General features: G+C 45.6%; 1 protein-coding gene across 5 annotated transcripts in view; it reads right to left on the bottom strand.

The window, feature by feature from the left end:
• The window catches only part of CLCF1 (cardiotrophin like cytokine factor 1), a 1,651,704-nt gene that overhangs the window by 1,084,170 nt on the left and 550,470 nt on the right, over positions 1 to 17,064 (bottom strand). Inside the window, exon 1 of one of the 5 annotated variants that reach the window (XM_078658312.1) lies at positions 5,482 to 5,875. The exons of the other annotated variants lie outside the window; for them this stretch is intronic. Within the exon in view, the coding sequence (XP_078514438.1) occupies positions 5,482 to 5,516 (35 nt within the window). The 5' untranslated portion in view covers positions 5,517 to 5,875. Of the gene's footprint in view, positions 1 to 5,481; positions 5,876 to 17,064 lie in introns of those variants that run through there. 5 annotated transcript variants of the gene reach the window in all.

Consider the following 17,064-nt stretch of genomic DNA (forward strand, 5'->3'; position numbering starts at 1 on the left):
CTCCAAAGCTTTAAGGTGGAAGAAGGGGAACCCTCGAGCATTAACATCACCCCTTCGTTGACTCCGGGTAGAAAAGTAACCATGTGTTTCTCAACATGACTGTGGTTATAAATGCCGAAGAGAAAAACATAAGTGCTATGGTGGATTCAGGAGCCACGGGATGTTTTATGGACTTCGATGTGGCAAAACGGTTGGGAGAGCTCCTCGTAACCAAGAACATACCTGAAACAGTGCATGCAGTGGATGGGAAGGAGCTGGAAGCTGGACCCATTAAGTATAACACTCCTGGTTATGTTCTTACGTATGACGATTATCATCAAGAGACCTTGTCATTTAACATTATCAGAGCCCCCCAGTATGGCGTCATCTTGGGCCTTCCATGGCTCCCATCATGCACTGGGACAGGAACAGACTAATTTGCATACAGCCGGGTTCTGAAACTGGGATGGTGCATTGAGCTAAAAAACGGTGTTGGATCTAGCCCTGATCTCTTGACTGGGTGAGAGCATTCTGCTTAATTCAGAGACTCTGTCCCTCACCACCCCTTGTTGTAAATATTCCATGGCTACAGAAGCACGAACCATCAATACATTGGACCTCCAAATCCGTGCAGTTCGACTCTGACAATTGCTTTACAGATTGTATACTGGAGCCGGGCAACCCCTCAAGAGAATTAGCCTCCATAAAACATATTGCCACCGCAGCTGAGAAGGAAGTGGTTCTACCTACCGTTTACAAAGCATATGAAGATGTCTTTAGTAACACCCAGGCTGAGGTCCTCCCACCACACAGGAAATACGACTGCAGGATCGATCATTTCCCTGGAGCTGTGGTTCCTAGCGGAAGGATATATGCCCTCACTATACCTGAAAACAAAGTACTCCGTAGTTATTTGGATAAGTATCTGGCGGCAGGGTTTATACGGCCTTCGAGATCCCCTGCTGCATCCCCTCTGTTTTTTATTCCGAAGGCGAATGGGGAGAAAAGGTGCTGCATCGATTACAGGGCTCTCAATTCCATAACGGTGAGGAATCAGTATCCGTTGCCATTAATCCCTGTTCTACTGGAACAAGTGAGACAAGCCCAAATCTATACCAAACTCGATTTGAAGGGAGCTTATCACCTTGTTCGTATTAAACAGGGGGACGAATGGAAGACGGCATTCAAGACGCGGTATGGGCTTTACGAATACTTAGTGATGCCCTTTGGGCTTTGTAACGCCCCGGCCGCGTTCCAATTCTTCCTGAACGAAGTATTGAGGGAACATCTGGACCAATACGTTGTTGTCTACATAGACGACATTCTGATCTACTCTAACACTACTGAGGAACACGTGGAACACGTGAAAAGAACTCTACAAGCATTACAGGAAAATCATCTCTATTGTAAAATCACCAAGTGTAAGTTTCACGTCACTACGGTGGAGTTTTTGGGAGTAAGGCTTACTCCATCCGGTCAAGTTATGGCCGAAAGGAAAGTCCAAGCAGTAAAAGAATGGCCTCGCCCGGACAATTTCAAGGATATACAGAGCCTGTTAGGCTTCGCCAATTTTTATCGGAGATTTATCCGGGGGTTTTCCGAGATGGTGACTCCGTTAACCCGTCTTACTAGGAAAAACACTCCTTTTGTGTGGAACGAAAACACCCAAGAAGCTTTCAACTGGTTGAAGACTGCGTTTTCTTCTGCCCCCGTTCTCACACATGCCAACCCAGACTTGCCCTTTTTGGTGGAGGCTGACGCATCCGAAGTTGCGTTGGGAGCTGTTCTGTCCCAGAGAAACTAAACTATCGGACAACTGCACCCCATAGCATTCATGTCTAGGAAACTGAAACCTGCTGAGATGAATTATACGATAGCCGAGAAGGAGCTCCTGGCTATTCGGGACGCTTTTTTAGAATGGAGGCATTGGCTCATGGGTGCGCACCATAAGGTGACTGTTTACACAGATCATCGCTATCTGCAGTTCATGCGAGCCGCTCGACACCTTACTCCACGGCAATAATGTTGGATGCTGATTTTTGAGGAATACCATTTTGTGTTAACCTACAGGCCGGGGGTGAACAATAAGAAGGCGGATGCTTTGACACGTCAGGAAAACCCAGCGATGCGCACCATGACGCCAGAGAGGGCCATCATAGAACCCTATAAGGTTCTGTGTACGACGCATACCGGGGATTTCCTGTTGAGCGTTAAAACAGGAGTACAGACCTGTGCATGGAGAACATGGCTTAGACACCATAGAGAGTGGAATTTGAAACAAGGCATACCCATGAAAGGGCCCCAAGTATTGATACCTACTGCAGCCTTAAGAAAGGCCATTTTTTCATGGTGTCATGACTCACCTTGTGCTGGACATGCTGGATATACCAAGACGTTGGAAAAGGCATTGCGACAGTTCTGGTGGCCTTCAATACGTCTTGATCTGCAGCGATGGGTGAAAGAATGTGCAAAGTGTGCCCAGATGAAATCTGATAGACAACAACCCCAAGGGTTGTTACAACCTATGCCACTCCTGAATTGCCTTGGGTAAGGTTTTCTGTGGATTTTATAGTAGGTCTACCTAAAGATCAGGGTAAAACAGCCATTGTAGTAGTCATCGATTACCTTACCAAAATGGGACATTTCATTGCCTGTAACCGGGTTCCCACAGAAGGTCAATTGGCACATATCCTTTAGGTGCATGTAGTGAGACTACATGGACTCCCCAGGGTTATAGTCTCTGACCGGGGGCCCAATTTACGGCTCGTTTTTGGAAGACCTGGTGCACAGAATTACAGATCTCCTCTTACCTCTCCACTAGTTTCCACCCCCAAACTGACGGTCAGACAGAGAGGCTGAACCAAACGCTTAAACAGTTCTTGCGGTGTTACGTTCAGGATAACACCGAGACCTGGGTGGATTGGTTGTGGGTGGCAGAGATTGCATATAACAGCACACAGCATTCCTGCACTCTTCACACCCCCTTTTTTAGTTCCTACGGCCACCATCCTAGGTTCAATCCTTTGTTGCTTCCGAGTACCAACGCTAGGCTGCCGGACGTCAGGGACAGATTGTTGAGTGTCCGCAGGATTCTACTTGCCACACGTTTGAATCTTATACGTGCCAAGGTTAGGTATAAGACTCTGGCGGATAAACGTCGTAGGCCTTGCCCTGTGTACAAAAAGGGGGATCGGGTGTGTTTGTCCACCAAACACATAGGGTTTAAGAAACACAGTGTATTCAACCCTAGGTTTATCGGTCCATATCGTGTGGTAAAACACATCAACCCTGTGGCAGTGAAACTGCGCTTGCCGGCGCATTTTAGGATTCACCCTGTGTTTCACGTGTCTCTCCTGAAACCCTCACACTGTCCTGTACGTCGTGCCCCTTTGCCTATTTGGGTGCTACAGGACCGTGAATACGAAGTCCAAAGGGTGCTGGATTCCAAGTTGGTGAGAGGACGGGTGCATTATCTGATTTCCTGGAAAGGGTACGGGCCGGAAGAGAACTCCTGGGAGCCTACTGGGGCGGTACATGCTCCTCGTTTGGTGTAGAAGTTTCACCGTTTGTGTCCAGATAAACCAGGTACTGGTCAGCGTCCCTCGTGAAGGGGAATGTACTGTCATGATTCACGTACCGGTAACACTGACCTCTTTCTTCCAATCTCCTGACGGTGTCCTAGGGCCCTAAAACTACACTTCCCATCATGCCCGGGACGTACGTTACGTGGTACGCAAACCGCGCACAAACAGGAAATAAAGGGTATCTCACAGAAGCCGGCGTTGCCAATTATTCTTGCCGATGAATCCTGGTGAGCGGTGAGTCTACAGAAACGGGGTAAGTGCTACGTGTGTCTTGCACTCACTCCTACGTACCCCGTCTTGGGTTGGGTACACTGTTCTTGGCCTGGCTGGAGGAAACACGTTTGCGAGTGTTTTTCTCCGTGTTAGTATATCCTGCTTACCTGATTTTGTTCAAAGCTCTCGTGGACGGGAGAGCATCTGTTTCAGGCGTTCTGCTATCTGGTCACAGAAGTCTATCTGTTCCGACTTAAAGAACCTTGTTGGACCTAAGCAGAATTTTGGGTGTGTTTACGAGACATAGGTGGTTAAGTACTCTGTTGCTACCTGGTTTGGGGCTCAAGCTAGGGTCAGGCTTTTCCGCTGAATAACAAGAGGATTTGTTCTGCCGCTCAGAGGCTGAAAGTATACATGGAGTGAAGGAACTTTGCAGAAGTGCAGATAACGTTAAGAGTTATTAACCGGATCTGTTGTCCTTACCTGCTTTCTTTCTCCGCAACCTTTTCATTTTGTCTCTACCACAGAAGAGAGATTAACAGGGGACTTATCTCGGGATTTAACGAACAAAGAACAATACACAATACGTGTTGGTATGTCATAAACGCTACTTTATCTAATGATGTATTACCACAGCTTTAGTGATTCCAATATGTTCTTTGTCTCTTTCCAGTTGGCTTAAATCCCTGGTATCTCCCTAATCTCTGCATGCATTTGAGGCTACCGTATTTTCCTTTTCAGGTAGGAATGTGTTCATTCCGTTGTTAATTGGTAAAGGAAGGAAATACAGTTGGGATACATGCAACCCTTTAGAGTGTATACTTAGTATACTTATTGTTATTGCAGATCTCCCTCTCCGCTGTCCCCTTCCTTTCCTCCCTTCCTTGACTATCCTGGTGGTCTGTGTATTTAAACTTCAGACACCGGGGACGTCGAGAGGTGGAACCCTATATCATCAGCACAATCCCAGAGACATCGGAAGACCAAGCCTGACATAGTGCATGTGTTCAGGTGTCTGTAGTCTAAAGCTAGACGGTATGAATTATTGGGTCTGGTGGCTCAGTGGACTAATGAATCCACTGCAGGGGCCTGTGTTCGACCTTATGGTCACAGGTTAAAACCCCGGCGGGTCCACTCAACCTTTCATCCATCTGAGGTCAATAAAATAAGTACCATTGAGTTGGGTAACAATAAACATCTGTTATTCCTATCGGTGAACGTGCTCTTTACAAATACACGTTATGTTATGGGTTCCATTACGGGAAACAAAGTATCGTTCATTGGAGAGGTGCAACTTTCAATTACACCTTGGTATTCAAGTTGATCAAAGATCTCTCTGACCTGTTTTTTCGCTTCTTGTTTTATTGGGTACTGTCTCTGTGCCGTTGGAGTAGGTTTTACTGGGATTGTATGGTGAGGCGAATCAGCATCCCACCCAACATGGTTGCAATATACCGCTGGAGCAAGGGCTACCGCCCACTCCTGCGTGTATGTGTGTTTTACGTATATTGGAACAACATTGGAAAAGGCTGGTAAAATAACCATTTCTCCCTTTGGGCAATCCATAACAATTTCAGGCAGCCAATCTCTTTCAGCTAAAAGGATGTCATAGCCAAAAGTCAGGTTCTCCCAAAAGAGACCTTTAACTTTTCAGGGTTTTCCCCCCTCCATTTATTATTTCATGTAACCTATGTGGGACTCTTACCCTTGTATCAGGTGTTTCCACAGTGATATGCTCATTCAACCGCGCTGTCACCAGACATTTCATCAGGTTCTGGCAAGCTATTGTTACTTCTGCTGCGCTCTTCTGTCTAGCATCATCAGAGCCCATTCCCTGTTCAGAAGTTGAGTCCTCAGATTTCTGGATGTGTCTAACTTTAAGGCCTACTACTTTCTTCTTTTTAAATTGAGATTTTGAGGCATACTTCGCTGTTAAAGTGGCAACTTTCTTCTTCTAAAACGGGATCGAAAAGGAGGTAGTCCCTCTGGTTTGGCTTTAATGTCAAACCGGCATGGTGGATCACGTCTCTGCTGTTCGGTCTTGCCCTGTCTGCGATTCTGGTGCTCTCCACCACCAAACTGTGATGAGTCCTGTAAAGAACAAGAAGAGCGCGGATCAGGAACCTGAAATCTCTCCAGTGTCTTAATTTTAGAACAGTCACGCAAATCATATCTACGCTCAGAAGCTTCACTACGCGACCCTTGCTTCAGTTGTTGCTGCCGCTAATTTCTATTCTACGTCTTTTCAGGAAAGACGGGACGCCCGTCCTTTTCATGTTGGGTCTCTTTTTGCCTTTGAGTAAAAGGCTTAATTCCCAGATTATTGTGTCCTAGGGATTTGTATACTTTAGCAATAATCTTTGGTAACTCACGTTGCTTATCGACATCTACAACCGCCTCTAGGCGCTGACTCACTTGTAAGCTAACTGCTTCCCCCTTTACATTAGCAAGGATCATATCGGAAACAATAGAGAACACCACCGCCGATCTCATCCCTAACTCCAGGGCAGCCTCAGCCCCGTGTTCGTCTTGAACCTTTTTAAGTACAAATGGAAGAACGATCATGGAGGGGGTGCCAAAGCACGGTGAAAACACTGCAGCAAACACTTATCCCTGGGTGGTGCAATCAGCCAGATTAAGTATAAGTCCTTTAGGTAAACTCATAGTAAGGATCCTGTGTTTCTCCACGGGAGACGTATGTGGAAAGACAGCTTCGAATTGCTCAGCCTTTTCAGCTAGCCAGTAAGGGAAATCATCCCTATTCTGGGGACGTTTACCCATCACTGAATTAATCATGATGGAACTAATAACAAGAACACCACCATGTCTTGGTGGGTGAGCAGCAGCTCCGGGCAGAGCCACTTGAATATTATGTGACATAAACTGTCTGACAGTTTTATGTATATGTACCAATGATGTATGCAATTGTCTCAGCTATACAATAGGAACATGTAAGTAATTTGGATGTGGTGTAAACCCAGCCAAACCTCGCCACATGGCCCCATCGACTGATATGGGTCCAAACGGACCACAGAAACAGGATGAGGTAGGGCACCATTAAACCATATGGTGTGCTGCCACGCCGTTAACAGAACATCAAGTGATCGATAAGGGCGATGATCCTGCAGGATCACAGAGGCAGTATATTCATGAAACAAATTATCATTCACATCCACTGCCGGAAAGGTTACCCTAGAATAAAAACCTTGAAGGGGTATGCTTTGTCCACTTCTACAACAAAAATGAAGTCAGCCCCACCATTAGGGACTCCATGCTGAAACAAATAAGTCATGACTGCAGCGCAGTACGGCGCCGCAATAGCAACCGCCATTAGAAGAAAAGTATCAAAGAAACGGTAGCACACTAGACGGTTAAAAGCAAAAGACTAACCTTTTAAAATCCAAGCTTAAAAAACCGATAAATATCAAATATAGGAGGCTAAGCCCACACAACAGACGTCTCCGGTTACTGGTGAGAGGGTATTGTGGACAAGCATAATCGCTACTCAGGGGTCTAACAAATAAGTACCAGACCAAACGCTGGTGGCGCCATGTTGCAGGGATTCTGCACATACACAGAACTATACACAGGAAAATGGGACCTCGGTGTATAGGGGCTAAGCCTTCCCACGACCTTAGTGCCCACCAACCCAGGACCGACTAGCTATAGTGTCTCACTCGCTCGCCTACACACTCATGAAGATGCAAATGATTAGAAACCCCAGAACACAACACTCCCAGATCTCGCAGGAGTCACGGTAACAAGACACACCTTTTCACTCTCACTCTCGTACCTGTCCACAATAAGAACTGACCAAAACACAAATATATTTTAAAATGTTTATTTCAACTATGGTGCTGTAAAACGCAGTATACGAGCCACAACCAGCAGCAAAATGCATAATACCAAATCAGTTAGCATTGCAGCAAGGCCATATATCATAAAGGGAATGTCACCATATAAAGACAGTGGATAAAGGACAATAAAGCCTAACCACCATTCCCTTGGTAAGAAGAAGCTTTATTATATAATAGAAGATCTCTGAGCTTTGTCAGCAGACCTCCATACCTTAGTGCCTAGGTGGTATATCTACATCATAGGAACCGCATGGCTCTTCTCCCTGAAAATCTCCCTCTCCAAGTATATGTTATCTAAACATGCATCCCCATGATATCAAACCACGAGTTTTCAGCAGCAGCTGTGTTACCATGTTTTGTCTAGGTGCTAGGGACTGACCAGACTAACAAGGGGCATTGTTTATCGACCTTGCTCACAGCGTTCAGACTAAACTCCAGGAACAGGCAGAGAACCAATCAAGCTGACGGTTCTCATGTGAAAGGTATAAACAGAGTCTTGTAAAAAGAAAGCCTTGTAGTATCGTGTGAAAAAGCAGCATCATGGTTGTCGGGCTCATGCTAAGTTAGCAATGTTGACAATGTCGCTATCGGCCACGTGACAACTGGAAACTGGAGCTGACGTTTCCGGTTCACTGGGATCCAGAGAGAATGTATCAAACTTGATGAAGTAGTCAGATGCAGTTTGATCTATTTTCAGTAGCTCAGCAGGTTCATCTCTTGTAGAGGCTGATGTAGACATCGGTGTTAGGCTGAAATGAAATTTGTCTTTCATTTGTGTTTTGAAGTTCTGTTTTCAGAGGAACAAGTTCCATTTCATTGTTGGAAATTCCCCTACTTTGTATTGGTGACTCTTCAAATGTTATGAGTCTTTCTGTCTGAACTTCCTGTATGGTAGCGAGAGGTGAGCATCGGCTACCGAGGAGCCCCTGAGGCCTACTTTTCAGTATTGGCCACATAGTGTGGTTTGATCAGATCAATGGAGACGAATATCTTTTCTTTTTTTTGGCCGGCAAGAGGCGGAAGAAGTACTGTTCTTGTTCCTTTGACAGCCAAGACAGGGGCAGGCTTTCTGTATGATGGCCCAAATTCTTTCTTGTCCACAATCTTTTCTCTGACCAGATCCTCAACTTTAGGGATCCAGGCATGTCTTGCCCAGTGGCGGTGCGTTTTACTTGCACGTTGCTTTGTAGTACCCGCAATTAATTGAGATCCTGTAAAACAGCCAAGCGTTTATTGATGTCAAATGGTTTTTCATCTGCCACTGTTCTTTCACAATCGAGATCAGGCACCCACATACTCGTCCCAAATAGGACACCGTAAGGAGAGACACCTCCTAGGGAACTTCTTGGCATATTATTAAGGGCTCGTTCGACCCCGTATAAGTTACCCAACTACCACCCGAACCTAATACTCTTGCTGTTAAAGATTGCTTTAAGTCCCAGTTTTTCCTCTCCACTACCGAATTTCCCTCGGGATGTAAGGAGAGGAGTACCGCAATGCTACGCCCAACCATCCCATGGCTTCCTTGTAAGTCCTAGAGCCAAACCATGGTCATGGTCAGAATGTAATGTGCCAGCTGCGTATGTCCCTATAAAGACTCGCAAATCTTTTATAACACTCTGAGCGTCAGCCGAGCGCTGAGGCCATACCCATAGGAATCTAGAGCATTAATCCACTGCCACCAAAATTTACTTGTAAGCCCTAGCTGATTGTAAGGGGGCAGCAGTGGTCCAAATAGACACAAGTGAGTGGCCAGTCTGATATTAGTAAAGGTGTCTGTGCTGGACGCGCCACGGTGGAACCCTTTATCTGCTGGTAGATGTAGCAATTTAGGACAAAATTCTTTGTCTGTTTAGTTAAACCAGGCCACCAATAGGGTTGTTTCAGTACAGAAACCGTCGCAGTAATCCCTGCGTGTGCGGAACCTAAACCCTTGTGCGCAGCTAGTATTAAGCCTAATCTGCGATCCATGTTTAGTATTACTCTATCCCCACTCCTGGAATCTGAGTATATGGAATGTTGTTTGCATCTAACTTGTAGGAGTACTTGAGTGGAAAGTCTTTTGGTAAGGCTGTTCTGTTGAATGAAGCAATGACAGCTACCATGATATGTCCATCTATTCTCGTTTTTGAACAAGTGATTGCAGCTAGGGCAGCAGTTCGTACTGCCCCCTTCGCTGCTTCATCAGCCAATGAATTCCCTTCAACATGACCGCCATCACATTGATGACTCAGCGTGTGTATCACGTGAGCTCTTGGTAGTTTGTTTTTCAACTCAGCTACCTGTTCCCATAGCATTTTATGCTTAATTGTGCCACCTTTTGAGTTTTTGAACCCATTTTGGCCCCAGTAGTGAAGATCTTTGTTGTATGACTGAACACAATAAAAAGAATCACAGACAATCAGTGTGGGGAATTCTCGATCTGTATTTATTAGTGCCAGTAATAGGGCTTTTAGTTCTGCCAGCTGAGCCATTCACTCTCCTAGAGATTGTGGGGCATATTATCAAGGGATTTATCTCCGCTTTTTTGGCTTTAAAAGCCAAGAAAACGGAGATAAAATTATCTCCCTATTACCTAGCTGTCGCTAACACCAGTTAGTGACAGCTAGTAGGAGATAGCGACCATCTTGGGCCCCGCTTTGCATGTCAGAGATATTTATCACTAATGACATGCAAAGTGGGCGTGCCAAGATGTTAGCGACTGGAAACAGTCGCTAACATCGCTATCTCCTATTACCAACTTTTGGAGATATTCGCGCTAAGCGCGAATATCTCCAAAAGCTAACGCCTGCCCTGAGCAGTTCTTAGCCATGTTATCCAATGGGAGGTGGATAACATGGCTAAGAGCATTAGCTCGGTAATGCATGAATATCGCTGACTTTACAGCGATATTCATGCATTTCGGCCGATTTTTATCGCTTAGGAGATAAACCTTGATAATAGCAAGGCTCCTAAGCGATGAAAATCGCCGCAACACGGCGATAAAATTATTGCCGCTGAGCCAACATAGCGATAATTATCGCTAGTTGTTGGTAATATGCCCCTGTGTCTTCGTATTGCTACGATGGAACCTACGGTCCTGCAACCTGACCTTTTACAATCGCACATGCAATGCTGTATTGTTGTTTACTTCCTATGGCCGGCTGAGCAGATCCGTCAATGTAAATAATGTATTCATACTGATCTAGAGGCTTTATTTCATTTGGGAGAGGATATTCTTTTTCATATTGCAGGAATGCTTGCGTTTTTAGACGTGGGTCATATCTGTAGTCTACATCCATTGCAGTTAGAGAATTAGCCCATTGTATCCATCTTTGAGAAAAGGCTTTAGAATTTGGAATGCTTGCCTTTGTTGCAGCCTATAAGGCTGGTACCAGAGTTATGAAAAGTATTTGTTTCCCCTGAGCAAGTCCTCTTTCTCTCACTACAGCAGTCTGTACCGCTGTCAGATTTTTTTCTGTAGAAGCAAAACACATTTAAGCGTTTGTGTACAAGTGTGATTTGTATGCTATGGGTACTGTTTCTCCTTCATTGAAGATTAAGCAAGTGTACCCAGATTGACCACTATAACACGGATAACCAGGTTGTGGACATTTACGCGTTTCTGCAAGTGTTTTGATGCTACCATATCAGCTTGTAGGGAACAAAGGATATCTGTGTGTTCCTGTGTCCAAAGCCTAACTGAAAAATCAGGTCTTATTAAATCGTAGAAAGGTTTTACTTTTTCTGCGTGATCTAAGGTTCTACCAAAATTTAGGAATCCCAATATGGATTGCAAGTTTTTCAACGATTTTGGAGGCTGAAGCAGCACACACTTTTCTAAAAGTTAGCTGCAATGCCTTCAATTGATAACTCATATCCCCAAAATAGGAGTAGGACAATGTGACTTCATCCAAATTTTTAAATAACTCTGTTACCCTAGCGGAGAACAACCCAGGGCTATTCGTATACCCTTGGGGGAGTTGACACAATTGACACTGAGAACCTAGCCCTGACAATGCTGTCAAATACCTGCTTTCAGGCGCTATATTTTGGCACAAATATCCATTTGAGATATCTAGTGTTGTTTTGTATTTTTTCCGTTCAATGTTATTCATTAATGCGGCACCATGTGCATTCCTTACAACAAATGTTTTAGTGTGTCATGATTCACGTACCGGTAACCCTGACCTCTTTCTTCTGATCTCCTGACGGTGTTCTAGGGCCCTAAAACTACACTTCCCATCATGCCCGGGACGTACGTTACGTGGTACGGAAAACGCGTACAAACAGGAAATAAAGGGTATCTCACAGAAGCCAGCGTTGCCGATTATTCTTGCCGATGAATCCTGTTGAGCGGTGAGTCTACAGAAACGGGGTAAGTGCTACGTGTGTCTTCCACTGACTCCTACGTACCCCGTCTTGGGTTGGGTACACTGTTCTTGGCCTGGCTGGAGGAAACACGTTTGCGAGTGTTTTTCTCCGTGTTAGTATATCCTGCTTACCTGATTTTGTTCAAAGCTCTCGTGGACGGGAGAGCATCTGTTTCTTTGTGTGGAACTGAACAGGCGTTCTGCTATCTGGTCACAGAAGTCTATCTGTTCCGACTTAAAGAACCTTGTTGGACCTAAGCAGAATTTTGGGTGTGTTTACGAGACATTGGTGGTTAAGTACTCTGTTGCTACCTGGTTTGGGACTCAAGCTAGGGTCAGGCTTTTCCGCTGAATAACAAGAGGATTTGCTCTGCCGCTCAGAGGCTGAAAGTATACACGGAGTGAAGGAACTTTGCAGGGGAGCAGATAACGTTAAGGGTTATTAACCGGATCTGTTGTCCTTACCTGCTTTCTTTCTCCGCAACCTTTTCATTTTGTCTCTACCACAGAAGAGAGATTAACAGGGGACTTATCTCGGGATTTAACGAACAAAGAACAATACACGATATGTGTTGGTATGTCATAAACGCTACTTTATCTAATGATGTATTACCACAGTTTCAGTGATTCCAATATGTTCTTCGTCTCTTTCCAGTTGGCTTAAATGCCTGGTATCTCCTTAATCTCTTCTTGCATTTGAGGCTACCGTATTTTCCTTTTCAGGTAGGAATGTGTTCATTCTGTTGTTAATTGGTAAAGGAAGGAAATACAGTTGGGATACATGCAACCCTGTAAAGTGTATACTTAGTATACTTATTGTTATTGCAGATCTCCCTCCCCGCTGTACCCTTGCCTTCCCCTCCCTCGCTTAACTATCCTGGTGGTCTGTATATTTAAACTTCAGACACCGGGGACGTCGAGAGGTGGAACCCTATATCATCAGCACAATCCCGGAGACATCGGAAGACCAAGCCTGACAGAATAATCGGCCCACGATTACTTTTTCTTCTTGGTTGTGCTGAGATACACACATGGCTACCCTTGATGATGTCATGGCATCCCTGGGGTTGGTACACACGGAGTTAGCTGCATCTAGACAAGAAGTAACCGACTCGAGATCAGAAACTGCACAACTACAAGCCCGAGTAGACAGATTACAGGGAAATCCCTTCAGTGCAAGTGGGAACCAGGCCCCCCCAGCCTCAGTGGTCGTTGAAATGCCTGCTCAAATTCCCTTGGCTCCTCTGGAGCGCTTTTCTAGAGATAACAAAAAGGTGCAGGTTTTCATGACTCAGGTGTTGCTTCATTTCATGTGCAAACCCAAAATGATTTCCAACAACCAAGCCAGGGTAGCTTTCGTGATTTCTTACCTAGGGGTGACACAGCGCAGTGGGCAGTTCCTATATTGAAGCATGAGGATCCGCTGCTTTACGATTGGGACGAATTTTGTAGGGAATTCGAGAAGACATTTGATAGAAGAGCAGAAACGTTTTCTGCTGACCGAGACCTCCTGGAACTGAAGCAGGGCACTTCTGATCTGTTAACTTATCTGAACCATTACCGTCGGTTGGTAGCGGAAACAGACTGGCCTGAGTCCAAGCAATCGGCTGTTTTCTATCAGGGGCTTAATGACGATTTAAAGGATGTTTTAGCCCACATCGATCCGCAACCCCGTACATGTTCCGCACTCATAGAACTCACCCTGCGTCTTGACCATAGGATGAGAGAGAGAAAAGGAGACCACAAGAAAAAAGAACATTTATTGCAACCCTATGAACGTGTGGGGCAAGGAGAGAAACCAGCTACATCCGTGGAACCCATGGAAATAGGAGCTGTGAGGGCCTGTTTGACCTTGAGTGAACTGGATCGTCGCCGAAAACAAGGATTGTAGCTTTTTTGCGGAAAAAAGCGGCACTATCTACGTGATTGTCCGGTAAAGCCCAAAACCGGAAGATTCAGACCTGGACAAACCGCGGCTGTAACCGCTGAGAAGGGGGCGGAAAACTCCAAAGCTTGAAGGTGGAAGAAGGGGAACCCTCGAGCATTAACATCACCCCTTCGTTGACTCCGGGTAGCATGCAGAAAAGTAACCATGTGTTTCTCAACATGACTGTGGTTATAAATGCCGAAGAGAAAAACATAAGTGCTATGGTGGATTCAGGAGCCACGGGATGTTTTATGGACTTCGATGTGGCAAAACGGTTGGGAGCGCTCCTCGTAACCAAGAACATACCTGAAACGGTGTATGCAGTGGATGGGAAGGAGCTGGAAGCTGGACCCATTAAGTATAACACTCCTGGTTATGTTCTTACGTATGACGATTATCATCAAGAGACCTTGTCATTTAACATTATCAGAGCCCCCCAGTATGGCGTCATCTTGGGCCTTCCATGGCTACAGAAGCACAAACCATCAATACATTGGACCTCCAAATCCGTGCAGTTCAACTCTGACAATTGCTTTACAGATTGTATACTGGAGCCGGGCAACCCCTCAAGAGAATTAGCCTCCATAAAACATATTGCCACCGCAGCTGAGAAGGAAGTGGTTCTACCTACCGTTTACAAAGCATATGAAGAGGTCTTTAGTAACACCCAGGCTGAGGTCCTCCCACCACACAGGGAATACGACTGCAGGATCGATCATCTCCCTGGAGCTGTGGTTCCTAGCGGAAGGATATATGCCCTCACTATACCTGAAAACAAAGTACTCTGTAGTTATTTGGATAAGTATCTGGCGGCAGGGTTTATACGGCCTTCGAGTTCCCCTGCTGCATCCCCTCTGTTTTTTATTCCGAAGGCGAATGGGGAGAAAAGGTGCTGCATCGATTACAGGGCTCTCAATTCCATAACGGTGAGGAATCAGTATCCGTTGCCATTAATCCCTGTTCTACTGGAACAAGTGAGACAAGCCAAAATCTATACCAAACTCGATTTGAAGGGAGCTTATCACCTTGTTCGTATTAAACAGGGGGACGAACGGAAGACGGCATTCAAGACGCGGTATGGGCTTTACGAATACTTAGTGATGCCCTTTGGGCTTTGTAACGCCCCGGCCGCGTTCCAATTCTTTCTGAACCAAGTATTGAGGGAACATCTGGACCAATACGTTGTTGTCTACATAGACGACATTCTGATCTACTCTAACACTACTGAGGAACACGTAGAACACGTGAAAAGAACTCTACAAGCATTACAGGAAAATCATCTCTATTGTAAAATCATCAAGTGTAAGTTTCACGTCACTACGGTTGAGTTTTTGGGAGTAATGCTTACTCCATCCGGTCAAGTTATGGCCGAAAGGAAAGTCCAAGCAGTAAAAGAATGGCCTCGCCCGGACAATTTCAAGGATATACAGAGCCTGTTAGGCTTCGCCAATTTTTATCGGAGATTTATCCGGGGGTTTTCCGAGATGGTGACTCCGTTAACACGTCTTACTAGGAAAAACACTCCTTTTGTGTGGAACGAAAACACCCAAGAAGCTTTCAACTGGTTGAAGACTGCGTTTTCTTCTGCCCCCGTTCTCACACATGCCAACCCAGACTTGCCCTTTTTGGTGGAGGCTGACGCATCCGAAGTTGCGTTGGGAGCTGTTCTGTCCCAGAGAAACTAAACTATCGGACAACTGCACCCCATAGCGTTCATGTCTAGGAAACTGAAACCTGCTGAGATGAATTATATGATAGCCGAGAAGGAGCTCCTGGCTATTCGGGACGCTTTTTTAGAATGGAGGCATTGGCTCATGAGTGCGCACCATAAGGTGACTGTTTACACAGATCATCGCAATCTGCAGTTCATGCGAGCCGCTCGACACCTTACTCCACGGCAATAACGTTGGATGCTGTTTTTTGAGGAATACCATTTTGTGTTAACCTACAGGCCGGGGGTGAACAATAAGAAGGCGGATGCTTTGACACGTCAGGAAAACCCAGTGATGCACACCATGACGCCAGAAAGGGCCATCATAGAACCCTATAAGGTTCTGTGTACGACGCATACCGGGGATTTCCTGTTGAGCGTTAAAACAGGAGTACAGACCTGTGCATGGAGAACATGGCTTAGACACCATAGAGAGTGGAATTTGAAACAAGGCATACCCATGAAAGGGCCACAAGTATTGATACCTACTGCAGCCTTAAGAAAGACCGTTTTTTCATGGTGTCATGACTCACCTTGTGCTGGACATGCTGGATATACCAAGACGTTGGAAAAGGCATTGCGACAGTTCTGGTGGCCTTCAATACGTCTTGATCTGCAGCGATGGGTGAAAGAATGTGCAAAGTGTGCCCAGATGAAATCTGATAGACAACAACCCCAAGGGTTGTTACAACCTATGCCACTCCTGAATTGCCTTGGGTAAGGTTTTCTGTGGATTTTATAGTAGGTCTACCTAAAGATCAGGGTAAAACAGCCATTGTAGTAGTCATCGATTACCTTACCAAAATGGGACATTTCATTGCCTCTAACCGGGTTCCAACAGCAGGTCAATTGGCACATATCCTTTAGGTGCATGTAGTGAGACTACATGGACTCCCCAGGGTTATAGTCTCTGACCGGGGGCCCAATTTACGGCTCGTTTTTGGAAGACCTGGTGCACAGAATTACAGATCTCCTCTTACCTCTCCACTAGTTTCCACCCCCAAACTGACGGTCAGACAGAGAGGCTGAACCAAACGCTTAAACAGTTCTTGCGTTGTTACGTTCAGGATAACACCGAGACCTGGGTGGATTGGTTGTGGGTGGCAGAGATTGCATATAACAGCACACAGCATTCCTGCACTCTACACACCCCCTTTTTTAGTTCCTACGGCCACCATCCTAGGTTCAACCCTTTGTTGCTTCCGAGTACCAACGCTAGGCTGCCGGACGTCAGGGACAGATTGTTGAGTGTCCGCAGGATTCTACTTGCCACACGTTTGAATCTTATACGTGCCAAGGTTAGGTATAAGACTCTGACGGATAAACGTCGTAGGCCTTGCCCTGTGTACAAAAAGGGGGATCGGGTGTGTTTGTCCACCAAACACATAGGGTTTAAGAAACACAGTGTATTCAACCCTAGGTTTATCGGTCCATATCGTGT

This window comes from Lissotriton helveticus, chromosome 1_1, assembly GCF_964261635.1.
Source record: "Lissotriton helveticus chromosome 1_1, aLisHel1.1, whole genome shotgun sequence".
NCBI lineage: Eukaryota > Metazoa > Chordata > Amphibia > Caudata > Salamandridae > Lissotriton > Lissotriton helveticus.